Source organism: Atheta coriaria, unplaced genomic scaffold, assembly GCF_025399875.1.
Source record: "Atheta coriaria isolate IRGN ID8LTWV9N9 unplaced genomic scaffold, Caltech_Dcor_3.1 hic_scaffold_1_pilon, whole genome shotgun sequence".
Classification (NCBI taxonomy): Eukaryota; Metazoa; Arthropoda; class Insecta; order Coleoptera; family Staphylinidae; genus Dalotia; species Dalotia coriaria.
In genome coordinates, this window is record NW_027045443.1 from 2,201,242 (window position 1) to 2,228,222 (window position 26,981).

A 26,981-nucleotide genomic window follows, 5' to 3' on the forward strand; every position below is an offset into this window, starting at 1 on the left:
GCGCATTTCGAAACGTCTGCTCCTGTTTACGCCGTGGAGTTGTAAAAATATTTAATGATAATGGATGGCTGTTATCGCGGAGCAGAGTGCGCACGCGCCTGATTTATGTTTATGCGTCGATTTGATAATTCTATTCGGATTATATCACAATCGTTGCGCAAACAGCGAGCGTTGTAGAACACATAATCTGTAAGTATTCTTATTATTTGTCGTATTAATGTAGTTTCTTTTCTTGCATCTAGTGAATCAACGTCGATTGTTTTAGTTTTTTTGTAGCGGTTGTTTGTAAACATGTCGAAACTCGTCCGTACTTTGATTCGCACACCGAAGGCTCCCTTGTCGATTGGACCATACAAGTAATACTTTTATTATATTTGCATGCATGAAACATGTAATGCATGAATACAAAATGGCGCTTGTATAAATTTGCGTGTGGTTTATTATAGTCAAGCAGTCAAATTCAACAATGTGGTCTATTTATCGGGAGTCTTGGGAGTGGACGTGAAAACGAACAAATTGGTAACTGGCGGCGCCGCAGTTGAAGCTAAAATGGTGCTCACCAATATGGCGAACATTCTGGCCGCAGCCGGTTCGGGTTTCGATAAAGTCATCAAAAGCACCGTCATGCTCAACGACATCAATGACTTTGCGGCGGTTAATGAAGTTTACAAACAATGTAATCCTAGTTATTCTTAGTATTTGTTTCGTTTTATTTTCATATTTGTTTTTTTTATTAGTTTTCACCAAGGACTTTCCAGCTCGGTCCACATTCCAAGTCGGCAAGCTTCCAGCGGGCGCAACAGTTGAAATTGAAGCAATCGCTGCATGCGGTGATGTCTCCACGGAAGTCCTCGACTTATCTAGCAAGATGTAAGCAATACTCGTCACGGGTAGGACCCACACTTGGGGAAACCCTCCGGAACAGGTATGTCGCCATCTTCTCCGACTTTAAACACCAGCGCCATGCCCATTTCCGTGTGATAATCAATATGGCAATGGAAGAGCCAGTAGCCTGCGAATCGCCATTTTGATTTTTAGTGTTATAGTAAATAGTTTTTTATACCACGGATGCGTTTTTTACCTGGGTTGTTGGCGATGAACCTCACTACGACGTATCCACCATCCGGCACAATAATCGTATCCTTAATCGGCGGATGATCAAAATTTCTTTTTATCAATCCCTGGTTATCAAGATCAATGACGGTTTGTTTGGTTGTCCATGTTCCTAGTTTCCGTAAGGTTAACACCCTGAAAGACATTCCGTGTAAATGAAACGGATGTCCAGCGTCTGTGGTCCATCCGTTATCAATCAGGACCAATTCAACTGATTTATTTAGTTCTAGTTGAATCACATGCGTACAGTGACAAAAGTCCACACTACAGTTTTTTCCTTGCATTGTAGTCGCATTGCATGTTTCCTGGTCTGGATCAGTGATTAGCGGTCTCTCGGGGAACTCAAAAGCGATATTGTTGATTTGCGGCGTGGTAGTCCTCATGTTTTTGGCGACTTGGTGAAAACCATACGAGGGATACAAGTTATACGCTGGGTTGGACACATTGTTCAGGTCCATGTCCAGGTAAAATTTGTAATCAGGCTCTTGGAGGAGTTCTGGTTCAATTGGACTCAACGATCGCATTTCGGAGGCGATGATAGGTCCGCGTGTTTCTTCTCCGATGTTAAACGGGTTCAGAATTTGTTTACGAGGCGTGGAATTTTCATAAGTTGGTAAAGGTCCTTTTGGGAGTTGATCTTTAGGGCTGCCTTTGTAGTGGAGGACACCTAGCTGAAAGGCTTGATGATGCGCGCAGTTGATTAATCCGCGGAAACGTATCCAGTAGTTGCGACGTTTCTTGTTGGTTGTTAGAATGAAATCATAGCGTTCACCGGAAAATGTCGTGAGGGTATCAACTAAGAACAATGGGAATTAAGTGCACAAGAGCAGAATTGTTGACCTTTTTACCTGCGGGCTACCCGCAGAAAGTGGTGGGGGTAAGCAGGATTCTATCTGACAACCTGGTTCTCAACCCGCTGAGAACAAAGAAATTCAACTTCGTTTTTTAAACAAACCAATTGTAAAACGGGGTGGTTGCATACAATAACTTCAAATATTGAATGACTTATTACTGAGTGCGCATGTGGCGCCCCCTACAACAAGTACTAACTAAACTAACTCATCAGCAGGATGTGTATCCAACATCCCGGCTGATTTCGCTAGATTAAGTGTAAATAAACAGTGAAAAGATGTGAAATGCAGTGATAATGCCTTCCCCCAACGAGACATCATCCCATGCAACAGTAGTAAGTTCTCAACCAAACAATTACTACATTATTACAACATCTCACCTACAACCGGCGCGATCTCATATCCATCACTACTGATAACCTCCAAAACATGATTGTCGATGCTGACTTCCACTGGACAATCGCGAAATGCGCCGTTTATAACACGAAAACGATATCGGTTATTCTGAAAGAAACATTAGGCGTGATTTGTTTTGTTTATCCACAACTCATATTCCATTTCTACGCACTTTCACCACATTAAACCTCGCAATCGTCGCGTCATTCGTAATGTTTGTGAAATTATTGAAACCGATGCCATTTACTAATATCAACGATGGGTAATCATGTGCGCCTGCATGCACATAGTGCAGGTACATGTCCTCCTGAATATCATTGTACCAATCCCTGAGGTTAATTACATGCATTGGAAGATCATGTGTGTAATTCCTGGTGTATGGATCTTTGGGATCTCTGATTATCAGGGATCCAAAGAGACCATTACCTCTTTGAATACCTGAACATGATCAGAAAGAATCATAACTTATATTTGTATTATTTCTGCGTTAATTTTTACCAGTGTGTGAATGGTAGAAGAAAGTCCCAGGTGATAAAGCTGTGAAATTGTAGAGGAAAGCAGTACCACTATGAATGGGACACTGGGTTAAAAATGGTACACCATCCATGTATGGTGTGCCATATTGGTGAACCCCATGCCAGTGGATTGATGTAGTCTCACCTAACATTTTATTCTTAACAGTTATCAGTAGTTTATCACCAAGACACACCTGAAATATTTGATTTGTAAACTTTTTAACTTTTCGAGAATTTCTTCAAATGTTACATCAATTAATGGTCCAGGTATTGTCCGATTTACTGTTACAATAGGTCTGCCCACTCCTGTCCCAATCACACAATCGGGCCGGTAGCAATCTTCTTTGTCCATTGGACAATTATAACATGCCTTGCTCATGGTGTAATACCATTCAACCTGGAAAAGATACTCACAGACCATTGGCTCAGAGTTTTGGCATGGTCTTTGGCAAATGTGAGGATATTCATCCTCATTTGTAGGCCTATCGTAGATATTACGTTCTTGATTGTTCCATTTTGAGGAACAAATTGCGACAACACAGAGAAAACACAAAATAATCTTTTTGTTTGCCATTGAATGTCGTGGAAAAACTGAGCAAACTTTCTATACGCAATTACTTAAGTATTTTATTCGTAATAGTTAATGACTTAAAATAGCATAGCATTTAAATGCAAGTAAAAATATTTGTTGCAAGAATGTGATTTTATAGTAATACTACTTTGGACAATTAAATTTAATAACACAATCAACTTTACGACCTTTTAGGCGCCTTTCCGGTCAGAGAATTCTTTCTCGAAGTTCTCCAGGCACTGGAAGTTGCATTCAGTCTTACGTCTCTTTGGCACGGCGTTCAGCGGCGGAATCCACTTCCTCTTTGCAATTGGAGTGGTTCGAGCCGATTCGGAAGTGGATGCTCCCACATTAATCTCATCATTTGCAACTGACATAGGTTGTTGATTTTCCTTGTCCGTTTCCATGGCTTCCGTCCATTCGAATGGCTCAGGTGGTTCTACTTCCATCACACCATCATCAGAACTACTTACAGCAGTGGAGGAAGTTGCATTTGTTACAGTATTCTTTACTATTTCAAAAGTTTTCGGATGACTTAATCCTTCCCAGTTGTATTCATCCGCTAAATTCGTATTTGTATTTCCCATCACTTCTGGTTTCTTAAAAAAACTTCCAATTGGTTTCTGCCACTCTGGGATGGGTCTCTGCACCAATTTATTACCCCCGATTGCTGCATAAATAATTCAAAAATAAAAATAGGTTAATAAGTTTTTAACACACTTACATCTGCTTGAAGAATGAGTAGTTGAACTGGTACTAATTTTTCCAGCGGTCTTCTTACCACCAGTTGCTGGAATCAATGTTTTGGATTAAGTTACAGCTTCGTGGATTTGAAATCGCGCCGTGTTGTTACTTACTTTTTATCGTTGAAACGACAGTGCGAACCATTTTGTTTTTTGTTTGTTTCGTCGCTATGGCAACAAACGTAAGCGTTGCGCTTTTGTTTCAGTTCAACCACTGCTTTCCTAGGTGTTAACTACATTTATTCTATGGGTGCACGGACTACTAGACCTAACCAAACAATGCGAAAACGCACCGGTGGCGAGGCACAAGACTCGCGCCATGCGTGTGCCACTTGGTGGGGACTAAATGGTATAACCCGCCATTTGAATCATTACCGGACAAGGTAAGTTCGAATAATTTTACTAAATATTTATTTAATTAATTATACAGTCATTAGAATATTATTATTTTTCACACCAACTTATTTAACGCAATTTAATTTTTTTTAAGAAAACATTTTTCTTGTATTTTATTTATTCTTAAATTAATTATTGTTGCCTTGCTGGTGGTTCTTGTCGTCTTGCATAATAACGCAATAATTTCCACAGTGTTTCACTGTGCGTACGCAATCTCAATGTGCATAATTACATAATTGTTCAATAATTACGCAATTAACATTAAATGCACACAAACAATTACCGTGTCCGGCTGACATGCAGCGGTGCGTTTTTTGTTCGATTTTATTTCGCACTCATTGACCAGTGCGTCGTGCGCATATCGATCTTTTTACTATACAATTCTGGGGAAGGCGTGTAGGCGATTTGCATCGACAATTAAAAGGGAATTAATCATCGATGCGCACGCATTTCTACCGCGAACTTGTCACAAACTCATTTATTACCTATATTAGTAAAACGCATTTCATTATAAGCAGGTTTCATGAACTTTTTTCTACAAATTTGATTTCTAAATCGTTTTATTATTGCGCACGTGCGCGATTTGATGATGAGTCAAATGTATGTGTGCTCTGGGTGAAATGTTACAAGCTAAAGGATAATAGTGGTCTATTATGGTGGTTGTCATGAGGATGTGCTACGATACAAACGAAATTCCTGCGGCGTCGTCGATCATCCTCCTTCGATCGATTCGTAAATAATAAAATTTTAAACAGCACATCAGTTCAAATATTTATCGCGGCAGATCATAGTGTGAATAATTCAAGTAAATTGAGCGTCATTTTGGAACAGTTTATGCGATAATTTATGAAATTTCTATAATTCTGAAATTTATGAGTGAATTTCGATAGAGGCGCGTGTGGATTTTTTTTTTCAACCGTCGCTACTTGATATTCCTGTAAAAGTATTCATTTTCAAGGTGAACAGCCCGAAACTTCGGAGTCGCAGAGTTCAAGATTTTTTTAGACGAAGAAACTTTAACCCGTACAGATTTTTTTATTTGTTCGTTTTATAATGCTGTGGAATGCCTGAAAATCAAGTTATGGTGTCTGCAAAATTTCCAAAGAAGAACAAGTTGCTATTTTTTTTGTTTTTTTTTTTAAGATTTAATTTAAGAAATATTAAGAAGTTGAGCGTTTTTCATGTAGTATTTTGCATATTACATGCGAATTTTGCGCGTATTTGGTGTAAACTTGCGTGAGTTACCTGTAGTTACTCATTATACACGACGTATAACATGATAGAAGGTGCAGAGACCGGTGCGCCACCGGCCGCTGGCCGTTCGCGGTTCATTCAGCCAGTCAATCACTCAGTCCTCGGCTAGATCCTCGCGCGGCCGGACAAACATTCACGTACTTTTCGGCTCTTCGGAAAATTCGCCCGAAAGAAAGTGTGAAGTTTTACTCAAAATACACACGTATACATCGCACACACACCTATTGACGGTCCTCAGATGCGTGCTGTCATCGCGGCGTTAAGTTTTAATTAAGTGAGCGTGTTTCGCGAGTCTCGTGCAATCGCATCGAACGTGCTAATTGTCTGTAAGCCGCCTCATGCATGCAGAAATTGCATAAATTGTTCAGGACCTCACTGCGCGTTTATTCGCTTGTTGGCGCGCTTGTTTGATCAGCCGTAAATTTCAATTTTCAATAATTGCACAAGCACGCAGACTTGCTAATTGCATACGTACCCAAGAACTATTTCGAATCAAATTAAGACCAAAGTGTATGGATACAAAGCGAGCAACGAGAAAGAAACATTTAAAGGTAAGAGCGTCATTTGTTTGTGCCATATATTAATTAATTTAAACTCGCAATAACATTGTTTTAGAGTTTAATTAGGATAAATTAGAGATCGCCGTGCGTTTAATTAGCGCAATTTGCGTACTTTGTGTGCAGTTTTACACCTGTGAACTTTGTTCGCAATGTATTTACCGGGCGCAATTAACGATTCAGGAAGTGCACTTCAATGGCATCTGCAAATTAGAGATGTTCTGATTGTAAATGTTGTCGTTTGCGCAAACGTTTGTTGTCACATTGTAGTCAATTCGCAATTGACTCGTAAATTCACGCGTCGCGAGTTACTCAAGGTTTTCCCAATTCGTTTCACTTGGACTTAAGCGACTCGAATTCGCCTAAACCACAAAATGGACAATTTTGACGTTTTTTTCTAACATCTAAATTGATTTGTGGACAAAATTTACTTCGTTTAAAGCATCGTTTGTGTTACGCAGTCGAAACAAATCGAGGAGAACGTATAATCGTATACGATTTCATAAATTTTCGAAGTTTTAGCTTTAAGTTTTAAGCAATCAATACATTTCTGCAGTAAAATTGCGACATTCTCACGCGTTTTCGTTTTCATGCATGCGATTTCTTCATCGTGCTGCTTAGATTCATATTTTCATTTTCATTTTGCGTTCGGTAATCCGCGATACACGAGTTGAGAGCGCCGCAAACTATAAACGGTTATAAAAGCCGCTGCACCTAGTGCAGTTTTGAAGGCATGAATTGCATTCAGCCAACACGCGACGTATACGTACAATGTGAAAGTTCATATATTTAGATGTTATACCGGCGAGCAAGAAAAACGAACGACTAATCAAAACTAGTTTTATCTCATCTTGTAATAATCGTGCGACTATTATAAGCAAATGTTAATATTTTTATATAATATTTTTAACGCGGCGCGCCGCGAAGTTTTGCGGGCTTTCGTCAGCGAGATAACTTTTCGCAACAGGATGTCATTTTCTATTTGCCAGGTGCATGCAAACCTGCACTGCAGTCGTGTCTCATAGATTGGCAGTGCGAACGTCTCATTCACGCTCGTACACTCGCACGGTGCAAGAATTTATTACATTAGATGCATATTTAGTATTTACATCGGGTGATATATAAGGAAATTGAATAACTTTTGCGTTAGAAAGGTAATCGACGAATACACAAATTTAATCAATTTTAGTTTGGGTAAAGTAAACTTTTACCTTGACGCTATTCGTGAACTTCACAATAAAAACGGTAAAATCACACAGATTAGTATAAAAAAATGCAATTTCAATACCTTGAAACATACATAATCATTTCTTAGCAATTTCGCTACCACATTTTTTTTATTTGTTGCATGCCCTCGGTTCTGAGGTGAGCTAATGTGATGTGATTTCGGGCGTCCACTTCCGCCCTCACTGTTCGATAACACCTGCACGTACGCATGTGGTGCACACGGGCAATGATACGCGCGTAAATTTCCTTTCTAATGATACCTCAATCATTATGCCGCTGTGTCAAATATCGAAGTTATTACGCCGTAAAAGCGGACAACTTTTTAAGACACATCAAACTAGATTTATGCGAGAAAATACTAGCGAACAGTACAAGTCGGTTTTTTTTATTCTATAGAAATAATTACAATGCTTTTAAATTTAGTCAAACCTGTGAACCTTGGCCAGTTTACACTCATCATCATAGGCTTCCGTATTGATGGAGCAAACGTGTGTGCCGCTCTGAACCAAATAAAACTCATTAGTGTGGCATTGAAATCCGCACCACATTTGAATGTTTTCGATTGCGCCATCATCATCGTCATTACGCTCCATCGTGTTTTGATTATGCGCCGATTTTATCATGTGTTGCGATTGAGCAATTGGGCAATTGCGAATTTGAAATGTGCAAATGACAATGTTTGTACTTCGGTCGCAGGTAAACACATGTTGTGAATTCTCGCGGGCGTGCAATTAATATCGAAAGATGAATAAAATTATATGTGGAGTTTAGTTGGACGCGGGCGAGAGATGCTGCATAATAACGAGAATAACAATCGTTAAACAACCAATTTGTATTAACGATGGCTTCGTGTTATGTAGCAATACAAAATTCTTCGATTTCACGCCGGCGACGGAAATTTTTCAACTCATTTGCATTTTTTCTCTTTATACGGTGCTGTAACAACTAAACCAAGCAACAAAAGTTTAAATCTTTCAAGTCCGTGATCTTCCACAGCAAAAATTAAAATAATTTTTAAATTTTTAATAAAATTTTGTTTAAATTCTACGATATCACTTGACTTTTTACATTTTTTTTCGGTATAAAATGAGTAATATCCAATAAATTGTTTAAAATCGTGTATAAAAGGTAAGCTTTTGAACTTTACAAGCAAAGTCATTTGTTTATACTTGTTATAATACAAACTTTATTGCTTGTGGCGTTTTAACGCGTCAGAATATTCACATCGCTTTGTCCTCGGCTATACATATTGCTTTGTTGATGCCATTCGAGCGTTTAATCGCTTGTAACATTATAACATTTACGATTATGGACAAATGTTATTGCCAAGACAGCCATCGCGGTAATTAACGGAGGTTATCACTCTCGTGGCACGAATATCAGGAGCGCTATTTTTGTTCGAGCGCTGCGCATCGATTAACTTGCATGTTATCTATCCACTGAATTTTCAGCACCACTCGCATGATAAAACCGCACATAAATGTAAATATTAATACTACACCGCAAAATAATAAAAGTTTTACTATTATGTGCGCATACATTGTAAAAAAAATCGCCGAAGGTTTTTTCCTACTATAAATTCTTGGTATTTTTTTTTCTTCCGCGGCGGCGTGTTTTTAGTAATAACTGGTTGGTAACTTTCGTGAAAATTAATATCTAATTACCGAGTGATTACTGCAGTGATATCAAGCGCGCTAATCTCAATCTCGCCGGCTTCGGCGGCGCTATCTCGCATTAAATTTACATTTGCGTCGCACTTGCTATAAATACGGATTGTGTAAGCAAAATCGGGAGCTGTTCGTTGATCATCCACCCGTGCGTGTTCCAGTTCGCCTGGAGATTCGGTATTCGCTCATAAGTGAGTACAGTGTGTGTGTGTGTGTGTGATTGTGGCTTAAGACGTTAAGAAGTCATTAGAATGACGTGACGCGCGTTTATGTTATAACTTTTCACTTGAACTTAAATTTTATTCGCAATGATTTCTCCGCGCGCGCGTGTGTGGTGTGTGTGTGTGTGTGTGTGTGTGTGTGTGTGTGTGTGTGTGTGTGTGTGTGTTGCTATTATTTCAATATTGTGAATTATGTATAGAATAAAATAGTGAAATGAGTTTGAGATGCATACGCGGTGGTTATACAATACGACGTGTATTTGTTGTGTGTTTGCCAATAATAACAATACTGTGGCGGTTTCTAATGATGCTGTTCACTTGTTCGGTTTATATGCGTGCTCAGTTTATGCGGTAACCGCGTGGTGCGTAATATAATGTAATGATAGCGTTCGATTAAGGAAAAGCGGAAATTTGACCGCGTTATCGATTTTTTTCGTTTAGAGAATCGACGTCAATGGGGCGTGCCAAACAACAACAACCGAAGAAAAAAAACACTTACGGACAAAAAAAGTTCATTAATTTTTTCCATTCGTCTTCTTCGGCTAGGAAGAAATTTAAATTATTTATTATTTCGTGAATTATATACCCGCCGAGAGGAACAATCCAAGCGTTTCTCAAAGGTCGTAAAGGAGAAAGTGCAATGTGCAAACATTGCGACACACTCACGAATTTATTTGTCATATTAATAACTCCTCAATCTAAGTAATATTTTATTGCGCATGACGGGCTGATTATATCATCGAAAACATGAACGTTTTTATCAGTTACATATCTATAAATCTCTGTATTGTCTTTTATTTCAGACTGAACGCGTGGATATAACATGACATAACTTGTCAGCCACACCGACTTAGAGAAAAGTGCCTATTACTTACCTACCACCACCCTTTAATTATTCACATCCACTGGTATCACGAGAGGTGAATCATGGTGTCTGTTAATGATACATCGTTACTGAAGGCCATCATAGACGTGATTGGTTTTCTGGTGATCTCGATCGGTTTCTGCCTACGCGCCATCATCAAGCAGGTTCTGCCGCAGACCTACCGCAAGAAATGTGAGGGTGAGGTGGCGCTTATTACAGGCGCAGGGAGCGGCATTGGGCGGTTGGTCGCCATGCGTTTGGCGGCCCTCGGCTGCGTCGTGATCGTGTGGGACATCAACGAAAGCGGTGAGTGAAGTGTTTCTATTCCGAAAGCCAGCATTAATTTCATCACGCCGCGCGGTGTAATCAAGTTGTAAAAATGCGTTCGAGATGTTAATTGCTCAGCCACAGAAGTTTTATTGCCCGCGCTGTGAAAGTAAAAGAATGTCGCAAATTAAACAAAATATTTTTTGTTCCTGATATAATAACTATGGTTCTCATAGTCAATAATCGATCATAAATGACCTTAATTGTAGTTTGTATCATTTTGACGTGTGATCAAAACAAGATTATTTGCAGTAAAAAACTTGTTTGCACTACAATCTCGTCGAATAGGATTATATTGAGATAAAGTTGTTTATCCTAGACAAAATGCTATTAACTAGAAATTTTTTACCAGTAAATATTTATTGACAAACAGTTTCTGCAGTTTAAATTGCAACAAGTTTTTTTCTTGCACAAATACGTGCAATTCGTGTATGCGAAAAGAAAAACGGCGCAAATGCAGCACGCGTTGTTTTATTTGTTTATCTGGCTGGCAATTAATTTCGTTACAATAGTTATCGCGGTTGTTTTACAATGTTAGCTTCCGATTGCGACAGCTAGACTCCTGCAAGTTGCAACTTGCGACTGTAACTGCATTAAGCAAAATTAATAGAAAGTGAAAATGCGCATTATACAACTAAGTGGAAACTAAACCGGTAAAACGAACTTTAAGATCTCTTTTAATGAGATCCCACGTGTCTATCGCTAATGTGCAATTAGCGATATCGTACATAATTGTTTCTCATATTTGTTTTCAAATTCAGCACTCAGCAATCATTTTGCATTTCTCCGTTTCACCATTTCTCAATATTCATAATATCCAACTAATTTTATCTCGATGCTGCTCTTACTTACTTACTTTACTTCTTCCGCATGTGCATAAAGTTGTCTTGTTACACGACATGTTGCACTCGCAATTGAAAGTAGGAAATGTGCATCGTTCACATCGTTCGATGGCGCATTACAAGCGCATTAAAATGTAAAAATTTTGACCAAGGCTACACCGTTGGGCAATAAACACGTGATGTAATTGATGAGACAATAAACTTCTATTGATAATTATTTCGCCCGCAGTTAGCATGATATGTGTAATTAGAATTAACAGTGAGATTTGTGTGTAAATTGGGTGTGTTTCGCTTTCAGGTATCGATGAGACTGTTAAATTGATCAAGGCTGCTGGCGGCAAGGCTCACGGTTACAAATGTAATATCGCTGATCGCGAAGAAGTCTATCGTCTTGCTGCCCAGGTTGTTAAAGAAGTTGGCGAGGTAAACACAACGCACACAAAATGAGTTAGTTACCTTGTAGTTCAAAATATTGTGTTTGTAGGTAACTATGCTGATTAACAATGCTGGCGTTGTTTCCGGCGAGTTCCTACTGAAGACTCCTGATCACATGATCCAAAGAACTTTCGACGTCAATATTGTGGCGCACTTTTGGGTACGATATGGAATATTTTATGTTTAGCTGTGTTATGTATATTTTTGATATTTTTTAGACTACAAAAGCGTTCTTGCCAAAAATGATCGAAAAGAATCACGGCCACATTGTCACCATCGCTTCAATGGCTGGTCATGTGGGAATCGGTAAATTGGTGGATTACTGCTCGTCGAAACATGCCGCTGTTGGTTTTGATGAGGCGTTGAGGGTGGAACTGGAAGCACAAGGTTAGTGATAATTTTATGCGCTTTTATGCATTGGTGTGAAGTATATTTCGGTGTTTTTGGTTAGTTTCTGCTTTTTTGCTTATATTTAAGATTGCGAATAGGAGATTTGGGATTTTTTTGGTTGCTTGGATTGTTTTGCTAGGAAATTTGCACTGCTTTTACTTGGATTTGATCCTGAAACTTTTGTTTCTGTAATATTCTGCTTTATTGGCTTTTCTTTGCCTGCTTTGCACATATTTGAGGTGGTTGTTTTAGCTTTTTGGTTTGTCGCACTTATGGGTAATTTTTCTGAGAATTACACATCGTTTCCCCGCAGGAATCAGAGGCGTGAAGACGTTATGCGTCTGCCCGTACTTCATCCAGGCGACCGGCATGTTCGACGATGTCTTCTCGCGATTTTTGCCGCGTTTGAAGTCGAACGACGTCGCCGATCGCATCGTGTTGGGCATCCAGCGCGAGGAGGTGCTCGTGATGCTGCCAGGCGTTTTCCGGTATCTGTTTTTCCTGAAATGGATGCTGCCATGGGGCGTCATTTCAATGTTTTTACGCAATTTGGTGCCAGATGCTTCGCCGCACTCTCCATCGCCTACAGTTGAGGCGAAGAAGGTGCCGGCGATGCCTGCCAAGCGCAACGGGAATGTCGTCGAGCAGACCATAAAGCAGCGCGTCGTCGAGCGTCAGCCCTAAGGGCTAGACTTTCTTCAATATTTTTTTTGCGTTTGCCATAACTCTTATGTTTCTTTTATATCGAGAACAAAGTACAACATAGCAGCTTCAAGCGATCTATAAGGGTTGATATAGGATTGTTTTTTGCAAATAAATTTAATTTTAGTGTATAAATACTGTATTTTACTTTTGCAGGTGGGTGTGTTTTGAAAATGACTAACTTCTATTTGTATATTCAGTTGCCTACGTTGAATGCACGTTCGAAAGTTTATATCATTCCCCACTTCTTTAGAAACTGATTCGTCGCGCGACTGAAAAAAAAAACTCCTCGCACGCACTGTTTATTTTCTAGCGCTGTGTTGATTTTAAACTTTGTGGTTTTTACCTGTGTAATTGTTAAAATGGCAACTGCACGGTACATTATCTCAATACAATGAAGTTTATTATTTCTAAACTCGAATGAAAGAATAGAACTAGCCAATGCACATAAATTTTCATCATTGTAAAAGGCCTGAAGTAGTCGTGTCGCACTTATTTATTTAAATTAATTTAAATTACGTACACGCTCGTAACAAAGCAAATAATCGTATGCCCCTCGCTTGCATCAGCGTCGAATTCGTTTATTGATGCGGTGGGCCTCGACCGAATGTCGCAAGCTCGGTAATGGCACTCGTTAGTAACATTATTCAACAAATTACTTGTCTCTTATCATCGCGCAACCGCCAATCGAACGCTAGACGCTTCATTAGGGGACTTTCTTCAGGTGCGCGACGGCAAATTAAATCGCAACGACAAATTACAGCGTTTCTAATGTTTCTTCCATTTAAATGTGCTTATTACCTACGCGCAGCGACGGAAAACGCACCGGGCACGCACGTTTGGCAATCGCGCGACAGTGCGCTGAACCTTCGACAGCTTCAACAAACAATACGACAAACAAACAGTAATCAGAGTGCTAAGAATACCACCAATCATCGGCATCGGTCGTCGTTCTTATTCGCGGTGGTGTTCTTTTATGATTGTATTTCGAAGGCGCTTGGAACACCTTCGTGCTGCGACATAATCAGCGTTGCTTGGTTGCAAACGCATTTCGTGACGTCTTGATTGCCGCGCGGCTATTATTCGTCGTTGATTGCAAAATTTCACTAATCGCCTGGCGTGCATTCTGCACAGCAATTGACTTCGATCGCATGTGGCAACTGCATCAGGAATATGATTGAATTCCACTCGATTTCAATTCATACTTGTTATTTACTAAGTTTTATTCATTTCCAGCAACAATACTGTTACACATTCTTGTATGCTTATAAATACTAACAGCGTGCACGTCGTTTTTTACGGTGATGATTCAAAAAAGAAATTTTTGATCACCGACCGCAGAGTAAATCGTGTCTCGAATGAGGTCGCTGCAACCGAGAACAAACAATGCAATGACAAACTGCATTCGGCATAATCAGCCGCAATCACTACAATCATTGCAATGATATAGCTGGCTTGAAAATTGCAGGAAATTTGCAATCGCTGAGGAAAATTTAAGCGTTTAAAATAATTGCATTCGCAAGCTAATTAACTGCTAGATTATTCTTAACACATAATGGGATAGAATCAAGTTTCACATCGCCAGCGGGGTTTAATGACTGAAACAGCAACGAATAATAAATAATAAATGTATAAGTATGATAATGATTGGTATTATAAATAAGTTAACCTGCAGGAGTCACCGAGCACAACAACAAAAAAGAAACGAAAACAAGAAGCTATGACGCATTTCAGCGCGTTGCTGCTAGTGTTCTTCTTTTTTTATCTCGTTCACAATCTTTCGCTGCGTACGAGGCAATCTTTTTGCTTTCTTTGAGTAACAAAAAAAGATTTCAGAGAGATTGTATGAATATGAATGCTTACTTATTATTTGTTTGCTCCATTATGACTTATATGCGGAGTCCAATATCCCCAATGGAAGTGAAAGGTCAGTAAACAGTAGAGTATTTTTAAAAACTTTATTTCAAATGTATTTTATCAGTAGTTAATGACGAATTACATTGATTTAATTTCCACTGCTCTATTTTTTTCTAATAACAAGTTTGCCGCTGCTTAGGTCGCGATTAACGCGTGGTTTACTTGTAAACAACTAGACTTCATGCGTTAATTGATCGTGCATTTGCATCGACTGGTACGAGTAGTACATGTCTTAAAATTGAACATCTTGAAGTGAGCATGAAGTCAATTGATGGATAGAAAAGAGAAATTTTCAATTGCACGTCACGTAATTGTATCCATTTGCCCACTTGGGATCCTAAGAGTTTATATTTAAGACTTTATCGTACTTTCGATGTGATTGTATATTATTGAAAAATAATTACGACGCGGTTCATTAAGAAAATTCGGTCGCTTACCTCCACAACAAAAGAATTTTCAACAAAACATGCGTACATAGGCTTCTGCTTCAGTTATTTTCGGTTGTAGTTACGGTTCAAGTGCTTTTACTTAGATAAAATTCCCTTGTCACGACCAACAACCTCTTTTTCAATCAAATGTTGACTCACAGTGTCGAAGTAGAACTTGAACGTGTCAATTATACGCACCGCCTTCAATTAACACAATGCTTGTGCCTTGCTTCACCAATTTAGTGCTTACCAAAAAGTTAAATGTTAAATTGAAAAAAGGTTTCTTGCCTTTAGTCGAATCTGAGTTTGTTGAACCAATCATACAAACATTCTCAAGTCGGATGTGTATATTACTTAATTTTATGTATATTTTTGAATGTTTGTCGCATTCGTCTTCTGGCTACGCCTTGACTTTACCGATTAGGTAATTTCTAGCATATGCATTTCGCGTATTGCTGTTTCAACAAGTCGGGATTATTAATGTCTTTTTTTCAAGGTGGCAATGAATTGGACAAATTTGTCGAAATTTAACAGAAAGTGTGAGCCTGCTTTTCGATCTGCGCGCGAAGGTGTACGTACAGCAACAAATGATGGATGGAAAGTGAAAGCAGCGCTTCGTTGGCGGCTGCATGTTGTATGCTAGCGATTTCTGCGCTCTCGTGTTTGCAGGCCAACGACTTCTTCCTCTTCTCCATCGTCTTTTTTCTGTTCTGCGCGAAGATTTTGTTCTTGCAACTCGCGAACGTTAGTGCTAAACAATCGGCATCACGCACATAAATAAATGTGCAAATTTCTAATGCACACAAAAATGATTAGTGTCATTAAGCGCCATTTTTGTGATCATAATTTTTTGTCGATAGCTTGCTGTTGAATTCAATATCACTGAGAACATTTTTTAATAAGTGCCTTGTTTGCATATCATTATTATTGTGATGTGTATTCTATGCACAGGGAAAAGTTAATAATAGTGGATACGAAAACCATTTGTGCTGCGGCTGGCTCCGGAAAAATGCGTTTAGAAAACGGCACTTGCTATCTCGCGGTTGTTCGTTCGCGAATTTCTACTTTTACCGCGACCTCAACTCTCGAGCAAACAAGCTACTCAATGGGAATTGCTATTCATGATCATAAAGTGCATTCGCGGAGTTCAATATCATTCTCCTTGGTGGTCTTTTCCTTTTGTAATTTCGTATTTGATTGCCATATGATTAATATTCGTCGAGAATGATTTCTAAATCATTCTATGCCGATTCTGCAGGTTTCAGTTGTTAACATTCATAAGAGTCGCAAGAAATATGAATGTTTGTTTATGTATTATAATTTGGTGGCGACATTCTTTGTGATATTTGCAGTTGACACCTTGTTATTGTTCAATATTGATGCGATGTCATCATGTGTAAATATTATCAGATGCATAATATTAGAAAAGATGTCTCTTTTTTGGCTTGGTGTTTGCACCGATATTATTAAGATGCAGTATTTATTGCTGGTCGGATGCGAGTTTTAATGCAAATTTCGTTTTGGGACAGTTTAACTTTCCAAGATGATGATGCAAATGACAACTAAATTAAACAGATAGAAAATTTACACATTAAATATTATCAAATGCAAATCTTGATATTTACAGAACCATAAAACGTTTGAAAATATAAAGGCAATTAGCAGATAATTACGAATCAACATTATTTTCATTGCAAACGTGACATTATTGTTCCAAGTATTAATCAAAAAACGCAAAAATGTGGATAGGAGGTAAATTAAAACAATACTAGAACTTTTATCTTATTTATCTTATCTTAAGTGCTTATTTTTGTTGTTCTCCGATTACTTCTAATGTTCATTTAATGACGGATGGATGGATGAATGGATGGATTTTTGTTTTATTTCGTATCCAATCGATCAGCAAATTCTGCGCTATAACTGTTTTTCCTAATAACGCTAGTGGTTTTCCAATTTCTCGACGGTTCTTTGAACGCATGTTCAATCATGGGCAACATGTCAAAACGTCTTCAACGTCGTCCACCGTGGTCGATGCATTTCGTCCGCCCCGAACGCAACTCGTCGCGGATGGACGACTCCTCTCCAAGTAACGGCTTTAATAGTACGCGAACGCGCAATTTCGCGCACTGCATTTCGAGCGGTCGTCGGGAGCACAGCTCACTCTCGGTCGCGAGGAAGTTCTTCTACCAGTTTGTTTTGGTCGTTTAGCGTCGTTGACTTGAAAGTGGTACATGTATTTCTTCGAGTTGCCCAGAGGCTTCAGCGAATTGAATTTGGCGAAGGCGAATTTGGGATTTATTGATCGTTGTATTGAATTGCGTAAGTTATACAACTTTTTTAAACAAATGTTTATTCAATTTATTTGAGCGAATTTTTAACTGAAGTTATGGTAAATGCATGGAAAAACTTTCATATTTCACTGAATGAAATGATCAGTGTTGCGTTTTAATTGTTGATCAAAAGTAAACAACTGTGAACTGGATGTTTAAAGTTTTTAACTGCAAACTCATTACCGACACGCACTTCTTAATTAGAACATTTATAGATAGAAACTGAAGTGCGTGCGTGCATCTGCTGATAAGTTTGAATTAGCTCAATGTGTGCAAATGTACTTAGTATAATTTTGAATTAATGCTATTAAGTACTTTTTAAATTTAGAATGAGCTGAGTGAAAGCAAAATCTAATGATTTTCGTTTGTATGCCTTTGACCTTTTACAGCTTACCGCATCAAAAACATGGGATTTTTAAAGTACGCCCGGCGAAGTTTTTATAACATCGTCGCTTCTATCTGGGAGCTTGTGGTCGTTGGATGGTTGACATTTTATTATACAACCGAATCGACGGTTAAATTCCTTACGCCCAACTTTTTGCGTGCTCAGAAAAGTCTGAAAGATAAAGTTGTGGTTGTTACGGGAGCGGCGGGCGGTGTTGGACAGGAGTTGACGTTGAGATTGGCCAGGATCAAGGCGAAGGTAGTGGCGTGGGATATTAACGAAGCAGGTATTTGCACCTTAAAGACTGGTTTATTTGATATTATTTTTGTCGTCGTTTTATTTTTATTTGTTAGCATTGGAGACACTGAAAGAGAAATGCGAGGAGGAAGGTTACAAAATCTTCACTTATGTGGTAGACATATCCGATCGACGCAATGTTTATAAAAACGCTGATCTGGTCAAGAACGAAATTGGCACCGTTGATGTCTTGATTAATAATGCTGGAATTGTGACAGGAAACACTTTCCTCGATTGTCCAGATCATATGATCGAGAAAACTTTTCAAGTCAACATGCTTTCACATTATTGGGTACAATGTTGTTTTCTTTGTTTGTGTTTTGTAATTTATTTAGATTGTTTTCCACAGACAACCAAAGCATTCCTTCCTGATATGCTGAAAAAGGGTAAAGGGCACATTGTGACGATGAGTTCGTTGACTGGCATGCTGGGTACTTATAAATGTACAGACTACAGTGCATCGAAATTTGCCACAATGGGTTTCCATGAAAGTCTTCTCACCGAATTAAAGGTGAGGTTTAAATTGTGATTTAAAACTATTTCATTTATTGTTTTCAACAGAGTCATGGCCATCATAAAATAAACATGACTTTGCTTTGTCCGTATTTTATCAACACGGGCATGTTTGATGGCTGCAAACCGAGGACATTCCCCATGCTGGCACCTAGAGATGTGGCAAAGCGGTTGATTACCGCCGTGCGTAGAAATGAAGTATTTGTGACGATGCCAGGATGGGCACGATATATCTTGCCGTTGAAAAAGTATGTTATCTGTACTTATACGCGGTAGTAAGATGGGATACATTGTTATTTTATTTGTAGTTTCGTACCTTCGAAATTGGCATGGGCTGTCACATACCGCTTGCTGAAGCATCCTCAAGCAATGATGGGTATGCGACCATATGAGGAAACAGTTAAAACTATTACAACCGTATCCGACGCTGTTGCCGCCTAGTATCGAGCGTCTTTCTATAAATAATTTTTATACATAAGTTTCCACGTTTTCGTTATTCAGTATTTATTATTCAATACTTTAGCATGCGTTTGATTTAGTACTGATATAATTGGAGAATATATAAATAAATTTCAAGACTGACGATAGGGACACTTTATGAATCTTACTTGGCGAATTACATAAGCACCACTGCGTGATATAATCGATTAAATTATTCTATTATTATGTAGCTGTGTGTATGATAAGATTATTGTAGTATATGTAGTAGTGTTAGGATTTTGGATTTCGATTCGAATTGCGTTTGTCTTCCGTAGACGTTCCAACGTTTATCATTATATTGTCGCAGTTTTGTGCCGGTTCCCGAGCGGATCATACATGCATGCTCATGCGCATCAAATGCGGTTTTAATTTTGGTAAAACGTGGTTATTGGCAAACTTTAGTTATCATAGTTGTATTTACGTGGCGTGCCGTTAATGATGTGGTGTTTATCAAACGCGCATCTGCTTTCTATTTTTATTTGTGTACAGGATCTTCATTCTTCTCTCAATTGCCCTGCAATGAAATTGGAATTTTACTGCCATTCACTTTCGTACCTGCTGAAACATCGTTTGGATGAGTAACGAGTAAATAATATCAAATCATATTGCATTTTTCCAATATTTCTGTGTCGAGGCAGACAAGTGTTTGCGTGTCCTGAAACTGCGCCTGTTTTTAAATTGGCAACTGTAACGCTACATTCATGACTACCTAGAATTGTTCTCCTTTTTTACCAAGCGCAATGCTGCGCTGCAGGACGCAGACGTTTCAATATATACCTATATATTATATACGCCCATTGTTTGTGTGTGGTGGTGTCTAAATAGTCTTGTGATCTCACGCCACACTGGAATTCAACCGGTCTGTTCTTATCTCTTATTGTTAGGTGATTCGCGTACGATATTCGTGTATAGAGTTGTACTATATACGCGACCGTGTGATGGCGCCGCGTGTATCGTTTGCTCACGCTGCAAGAATAAAATTAGTTTCGCGGTATCCGACGATTCTCCTTTCCTAGCATTTAATTCGGTAACGCGTATTACTTTCGGTGTTCTTAGTAATTATTGCTGTCTATTTTGTCTCGCGAATGATTTATCGCTTATAAGATATTCGAGAAATGCAAATATTGTGTATTTGTTCGTGAGCGGCGTGCCGACGGATGCCGTTTGCGATGGAAGTTTTACAGTACTAACCAGTAAGTAAATTAAATAATATTCTCAACCGCATAGATTGATTCTATTTCGGCCGTTTGTTTTTCTTTATTATCATATTTTTTGTTTTATAGATTGTTATATTCATAAATGTGCTTAAAATTACATGGCATGTGTTGTCACTTCAAGCGAAGCGATTGAATTCTTAATTCTTATCTTATTTTTCTTATCTTTTGACTTTCTTATCGCATCCGCCGGAATGCAAAGCATGAGACCCCTCACGCCGCATGTTGGCGCATCTTAGTTTAGTTTTGATTGCAGGCAATCGCAGGTAACGTGCCAAAGCGATTCTCGCACAGGGTCGCGTGCCATAGACGCACTGGCTCTGCGCATCTATTCTTTGTTATCATAAACTGTCGCGTCGTTGCTTGCACAGTCTGCAGCCAGTTTCGTGCCGGTATCTGGTTGGTCCAATATTTTAGGCGATTCGTATTGTTTGTCCGGATATCTACTTTCCAAATTCGCATTATATTCGATCATCAATCGACTATTAATATAATTTACTGTTTGCGCGTTTACTGTCCATAAATGCCGGTTAAGTGTATCGCTCCCATGTTGATTTGATATAATCATTGGGATGACCAATTGTGCTGGTGTAAGTCTCGATACTTTTAACTAAACAGCACAGATTGTTTGTTTTTCTCCGTTGTGTGATTATAATATTAATAAATTGTATTAAATGTTTTTGTTTTAATTTGTGTTTTCTTTGTTTATTTACAGTATTTGCCGTGCCTTGGAGTCCATGAGTAAGTTTATAATACAATTATATATTTCGTTTTAATTTCTGCGTCCTCTATTAGTTTGTATTTACATTGTTTTGCTTTATCGCGTTCCACCGCGTGTTGCAAATATATAAGATAGTCGCGTACCCGGCTGATTCGTCTCAAAATTAACTGTTTTGTTGTTTTTCCTTCGCTTACACAAGCACAAGAGTTGTACATGAAGATGCAATTCAGCGGAATTTCGCCCTAACCATTCTTATCCCATTTTTGTCTCGGTTTTTTCAATTCCAATTATTTCGGATTGAAGATTCTAAATCTTCGGAAAATTCTCTATAAGATAAGGTATTCAAATTGGGAAAATAGGAGAGGTTGAAAATAATTCATAAACAAAAATTTGGACAATTCTTGTTTCATCTCACGAAATGGTTTTTCATTTTTATTTTTAGGAGAATCTAGGAAATTTGTTTCTTTATATTTATTGTATAATTCCTATGGGACTAGTATCCACTAAAAATTACTTATTTATCAACGTTTGTGTATAACCAACATTTTTATGTCGCGTTGCCATCTGCTCATATCGCATGCAGTATATTTCTGTTTAGTTTTGTTCGCATATACCCCCTCGATAAAAGTATTTTTGATATTTACCTGAGAGAGAATTATCCAAACTTTCATATTTAATCCGTTGATCGCTTGCGCTCTTAGTATAAAAGAGGGCAGCAGTAAAAGTGACTTGTATTCAGGGCACCGTACTTGGGCAGCGCTAGAAGTGACTCCTGTTCAGGACACCGTTCGTGGATGAATGTAAAGCTGACTCCCATTTGCCCATTTTTTTCTTATGATTGTTTTTATCTCTTAGATTTCCAACTTAAATAGCTTATATTATAGAGCTACTACTTGTTCCTATCTATCTCTTTTAGTTTACGAGATATACGCAATTGAATTAGATAATTAGATAATTAAGTGCGTTTTTCAATATTGTGGGCGAACGGAGCTTCACACAAATTTGTGCGCAATGTCTAGAGATGCAGAATTTAATTCTCTATAGGGCTATATTAATTTGTTGAACGAGATTTGTCTGCAACGTGAGTTAATGTGAAAAATTATATTTTATCCGGTTTTTGCATCCTTGAGTTAATTAGGTGCGTCTTTTCATTATTGTGGGCGAACGGAGCTTCACACAAATTTGTGCGTAATGTCTAGAGATGCAGAATTAAATTCTCTATAGGGCTATATTAATTTGTTGAACGAGATATGTCTGCAATGTGAGTTATTGTGAAAAAATTATATTTTATCCGGTTTTTGCGTCCTATTACCTGCGTTTTTTCATTATTGTGGGCGAACGGGGCCTCACACAAATTTGTGCGCAATGTTTAGAGATGCAGAATTTAATTCTCTATAGGGCTATATTAATTTGTTGAACAAGATTTGTCTGCAACGTGAGTTATTGTGAAAAAATGATATTTTATCCGGTTTTGCGTCCTATTAGGTAGGTGCGTTTTTCATTATTGTGGGCGAACGGGGCCTCACACAAATTTGTGCGCAATGTCTAGAGATGCAGAATTTAATTCTCTATAGGGCTATATTAATTTGTTGAACGATATTTGTCTGCAATGCGAGGTATTGTGAAAAAATGATATTTTATCCGGTTTTTGCGTCCTTGAGTTAATTAGGTGCGTTTTTCAATATTGTGGGCGAACGGAGCTTCACACAAATTTGTGCGCAATGTCTAGAGATGCAGAATTTAATTCTCTATACGGCTATATTAATTTGTTGAACGAGATTTGTCTGCAACGTGAGTTAATGTGAAAAAATGATATTTTATCCGGTTTTGCGTCCTATTAGGTGCGTTTTTTCATTATTGTGGGCGAACGGCGCCTCACACAAATTTGTGCGCAATGTCTAGATATGCAGAATTTAATTCTCTATAGGGTTATATTAATTTGTTGAACGAGATTTGTCTGCAACGTGAGTTATTGTGAAAAAATGATATTTTATCCGGTTTTTGCGTCCTTGAGTTAATTAGGTGCGTTTTTCATTATTGTGGGCGAACGGAGCTTCACACAAATTTGTGCGTAATGTCTAGAGATGCAGGATTAAATTCTCTATAGGGCTGTATTAATTTGTTGAACGAGATTAATCTGCAACGTGAGTTATTGTGAAAAATTATTTTTCATCCGGTTTTGCGTCCTTGAGTTAATTAGGTGCGTTTTTCATTATTGTGGGCGATCGGAGCTTCACACAAATTTGTGCGCGATGCCTGAAGATGCAGAATTTAATTCTCTATAAGGTTATATATATATTTGTTGAAGGAGATTTGTGTGCAACGTGAGTTATTGCAAAAATGATATTTTATCCGGTTTTGCGTCCTTGAGTTAATTAGGTGCGTTTTTTCATTATTGTGGGCGATCGGAGCATCACACAAATTTGAGCGCAATGTCTAGAGAAGCAGAATTTAATTCTCTATAGGGCTGCAGTAATTTGTTGAACGAGATTAATCTGCAACGTGGGTTATTGTGAAAAAATTATTTTTCATCCGGTTTTGCGTCCTTGAGTTAATTAGGTGCGTTTTTCATTATTGTGGGCGAACGGGGCCTCACACAAATTTGTGCGCAATGTCTAGAGATGCAGAATTTAATTCTCTATAAGGCTATATTAATTTGTTGAAGGAGATTTGTGTGCAACGTGAGTTATTGCAAAAATGATATTTTATCCGGTTTTTGCGTCCTTGAGTTAATTAGGTGCGTTTTTTCATTATTGTGGGCGATCGGAGCATCACACAAATTTGAGCGCGATGCCTAAAGATGCAGATTTTAATTCTCTATAAGGCTATATTAATTTGTTGAAGGAGATTTGTGTGCAACGTGAGTTATTGCAAAAAAAAATATATTTTATCCCGTTTTTGCGTCCTTGAGTTAATTAGGTGAGCACTTTTAGTCGCATTTTTCGAATCTATGAAATTAAAAAATTTATATTTTTTATCTAATAGAAATTTATCCAATCTTTCATAATCTAAAATCAGATTTTCATTTTAGCAAGCTTACCTTATAGGGTATTTTGCGTATATTAAGAATGTGAAATCCGTTCTTGTCGTTGGGCACCATACGAGGCTAGCGGTCGAAGTTAGTCGTATTCAAGGCACCCTAGGAAGGTAGCGGTAGAAGTGACTCATATTCAGGGCACCGTACGAGGGCAGCGGTAGAAGTGACTTGTATTCAGGGCACCATACGAGGACAGCGGTAGAAGTGACTCGTGTTCAGGGCGTCCGTACGAAGGTAGCGGTAGAAGTGACTAGTATTCATAAAATATAAAATATAATTTGTGCTATTCGGAATTGACGAAAAAAACCGCTTCATGTATTTTTTTGTTATGAATTTTTTTCACTTCTTATTTTTCCGATTTTAATACTTTATTTTATATAGAATATTTAAATTAGTCGCGGTGTTGTAAACATCAATTATTTAATTAACTAAGGTATATAGTAAACTAATACGAACACAATAAATCATTTATTTGTATTGGTAAATTACAAATTCCTGTTTTTCCTCATCCTTATTGCATCCCAAAACCAATATATTCTTTTCTTATGCCGAGAACTATTGAAAGTAAAAGTCGATTTCGTGTATGTGTGTTATTTCAATATTGTGAATTTTTACTTTCGTCTTCCCAAGTACGTGTTTACTACTACGTTTGTTTATAAACAACTGTTTTGTTCGACTGACGTGTATTATCGCGACGCACCTGCCTTGTACCTGGCAACTCGCAGCGCACACGGCAGTCGTTTCACCGCGTGGTCCGCGAGCGCGTCTCACTACTTGCCACGCGTTTTAAGGCTCCAATTATTCAATTAATCGTCGTCTATTCTTTTCGTCATCAGCAAAATATTTGTAACGACAATGTGTGGCTGTTTTGTTTGATGAGTTGAGGCGGTTAGAGTGTTCTTAAGTAAGAAATAAGTGTCTGTTAATTTCTGCCCGAGTTTTCAGTTTATAAAAGATATTCCAGGATCTAACATCTTTTCATCACTGAACTAGAAGGTGTGTAATTAATTTTTATCGAGGAAAGTTAAGACGCTAAATATTAAATTGATTATTCCATTTGAGGGATATTAATTTTGCAAATTACAAACACGTGGTAGCATTATTTATTTGAATTCATAGCTCTGTTTCCGAAAATAACATGCATGATTTAAATATTAAAAACATTGTTATAAAAAAGAGGATCTGAGGATTATTAAAATGACCATATTCATGTGGTCGACCTCGCTCACTTTACCGTCGACCGTCGGCTCGTTCCTCTTTTCGCTGAACGTTTTTAATCGAATTACACTCCTTAGCATCATTAAATTTAAACATTTTTTGTTGATCTAATAAAATCTTGTACGTTGAATAGTTTTTCGCTCTCTTAGTCTCCATATATCTGAATATTTACAAGTAACAAGTTATTTTTATCGTATTTACCTACTGTATTACCACGCGCCGTCGCTTGCCGTCTGCTGATTTGGATGTTTTCTATCAATTAATGATGATGCTTCACCCGTCGGTTATCTTATGCAGTTGATGCTATCATCAAATGATAAATATATACACAATATATTAAAATGTAGGTGTTTTGTAGCACCTTTTTTTCTCACCTTACCGATGATTTGCGGGTGAAATCTTTGAATTTAGGTTAAAATATAGTTGTATATTAGTTTCCCTAACAGTACGTAGTAAATCGCCTTTATTTGTGAGTTTTGAATGTTCTTTGTTTTAAACTTGGGATTTCATTCTGAAACACCCTGTATATTCGCTTTTCTTTGTGCCCGTGAAAATTTACCTTCAGCTGTGATTTTAAGGCTTTCTTTGTGCACTATAATTTTTGTTGTAACCCCCTGTTTATTAGTTTCCCGGAGCATCGGGTGAAAACGAGCAATATTTGTAGTGTTTAGATGTTTTCCTGTCTGTATACTTTATTTTCTGTAACACCCTGTATATTTCTTTCCATTTTCAATCACGAAGAAAATTTACTTTGCTAATTGCTTTATCCCGCTAGGACTTCACTTAGTGGTACGCGGTTGTATGCACGGCTAAGTAGGTCGTAAATTCTATTTCAATATGGCGGCATGAATTCTGTTGACTTGTGAAATCCAAACTTGTATTATTTTACATTGTATTTATTAATAAAGAAATGTTAAGAAATATTATGTCTTATGCTTTGAATGTACCCCTTCTATCATTTCAGGTACAGGTCTCTAAGAGAGTTCCCTCTCTCAGGGGATGATCCCCACTATAAAAATTGTTACGATATCCTGTATGATTTCTGTACTCCATCTTTTATATCAGCTACAGGTCAGAACTTGTAAGAATATTTTTAACTGTCCCCTCTCTTGAGGCGACTTAAAACTAGAAATATTTTCACAAGTCCTTAAAAGGATCTACTTATAAGGAGTTCCTCTCTCTGGGGATGATCCCCCACCATAAAAATTGTTGATATGCCTGAGTATTTCGGGGATGAAGCGCAGAGACATCGTAGCTGTAGGATGGGCCGGGAGCAATGGACACATCGAAGTAGTGGACTGTTATAACGACACGTGCCAAAAAATTTAAAAATCTGATCCTCTCCTGTTCTCTTTCTTCTATTCTACTC

The 26,981-nt window shown here is 38.1% G+C and overlaps 3 protein-coding genes across 3 annotated transcripts; 2 read left to right on the plus strand and 1 right to left on the minus strand.

Annotated features, from left to right (window-relative positions):
* Nucleotides 1-57: 57 nt before the first annotated feature.
* Nucleotides 58-1,067, plus strand: UK114 (reactive intermediate imine deaminase A homolog UK114). The gene is made up of 4 exons (XM_065306172.1): nucleotides 58-189; nucleotides 266-356; nucleotides 447-676; nucleotides 738-1,067. The coding sequence occupies exons 2-4, from the start codon at nucleotides 292-294 to the stop codon at nucleotides 872-874; spliced, it is 432 nt and encodes a 143-aa protein (XP_065162244.1). The 5' UTR covers nucleotides 58-189; nucleotides 266-291; the 3' UTR covers nucleotides 875-1,067.
* LOC135794724 (uncharacterized) lies at nucleotides 857-4,566 on the minus strand. Its single transcript, XM_065306111.1, has 7 exons — nucleotides 4,304-4,566; nucleotides 4,171-4,236; nucleotides 3,126-4,116; nucleotides 2,859-3,069; nucleotides 2,533-2,798; nucleotides 2,345-2,468; nucleotides 857-1,909 (listed from the first exon to the last, which is right to left on the minus strand). The coding sequence occupies exons 3-7, from the start codon at nucleotides 3,447-3,449 to the stop codon at nucleotides 1,041-1,043; spliced, it is 1,794 nt and encodes a 597-aa protein (XP_065162183.1). The 5' UTR covers nucleotides 3,450-4,116; nucleotides 4,171-4,236; nucleotides 4,304-4,566; the 3' UTR covers nucleotides 857-1,040.
* A 4,758-nt stretch (nucleotides 4,567-9,324) lies between these two features.
* Nucleotides 9,325-19,533, plus strand: LOC135793546 (uncharacterized). The gene is made up of 11 exons (XM_065304554.1): nucleotides 9,325-9,481; nucleotides 10,315-10,682; nucleotides 11,844-11,968; nucleotides 12,030-12,140; nucleotides 12,199-12,367; nucleotides 12,684-13,052; nucleotides 18,137-18,418; nucleotides 18,486-18,721; nucleotides 18,779-18,940; nucleotides 18,991-19,190; nucleotides 19,251-19,533. Exons 2-11 carry the CDS (start codon nucleotides 10,439-10,441, stop codon nucleotides 19,381-19,383), a joined length of 2,031 nt encoding a protein of 676 aa, XP_065160626.1. The 5' UTR covers nucleotides 9,325-9,481; nucleotides 10,315-10,438; the 3' UTR covers nucleotides 19,384-19,533.
* The last annotated feature ends 7,448 nt before the right edge of the window (nucleotides 19,534-26,981 follow it).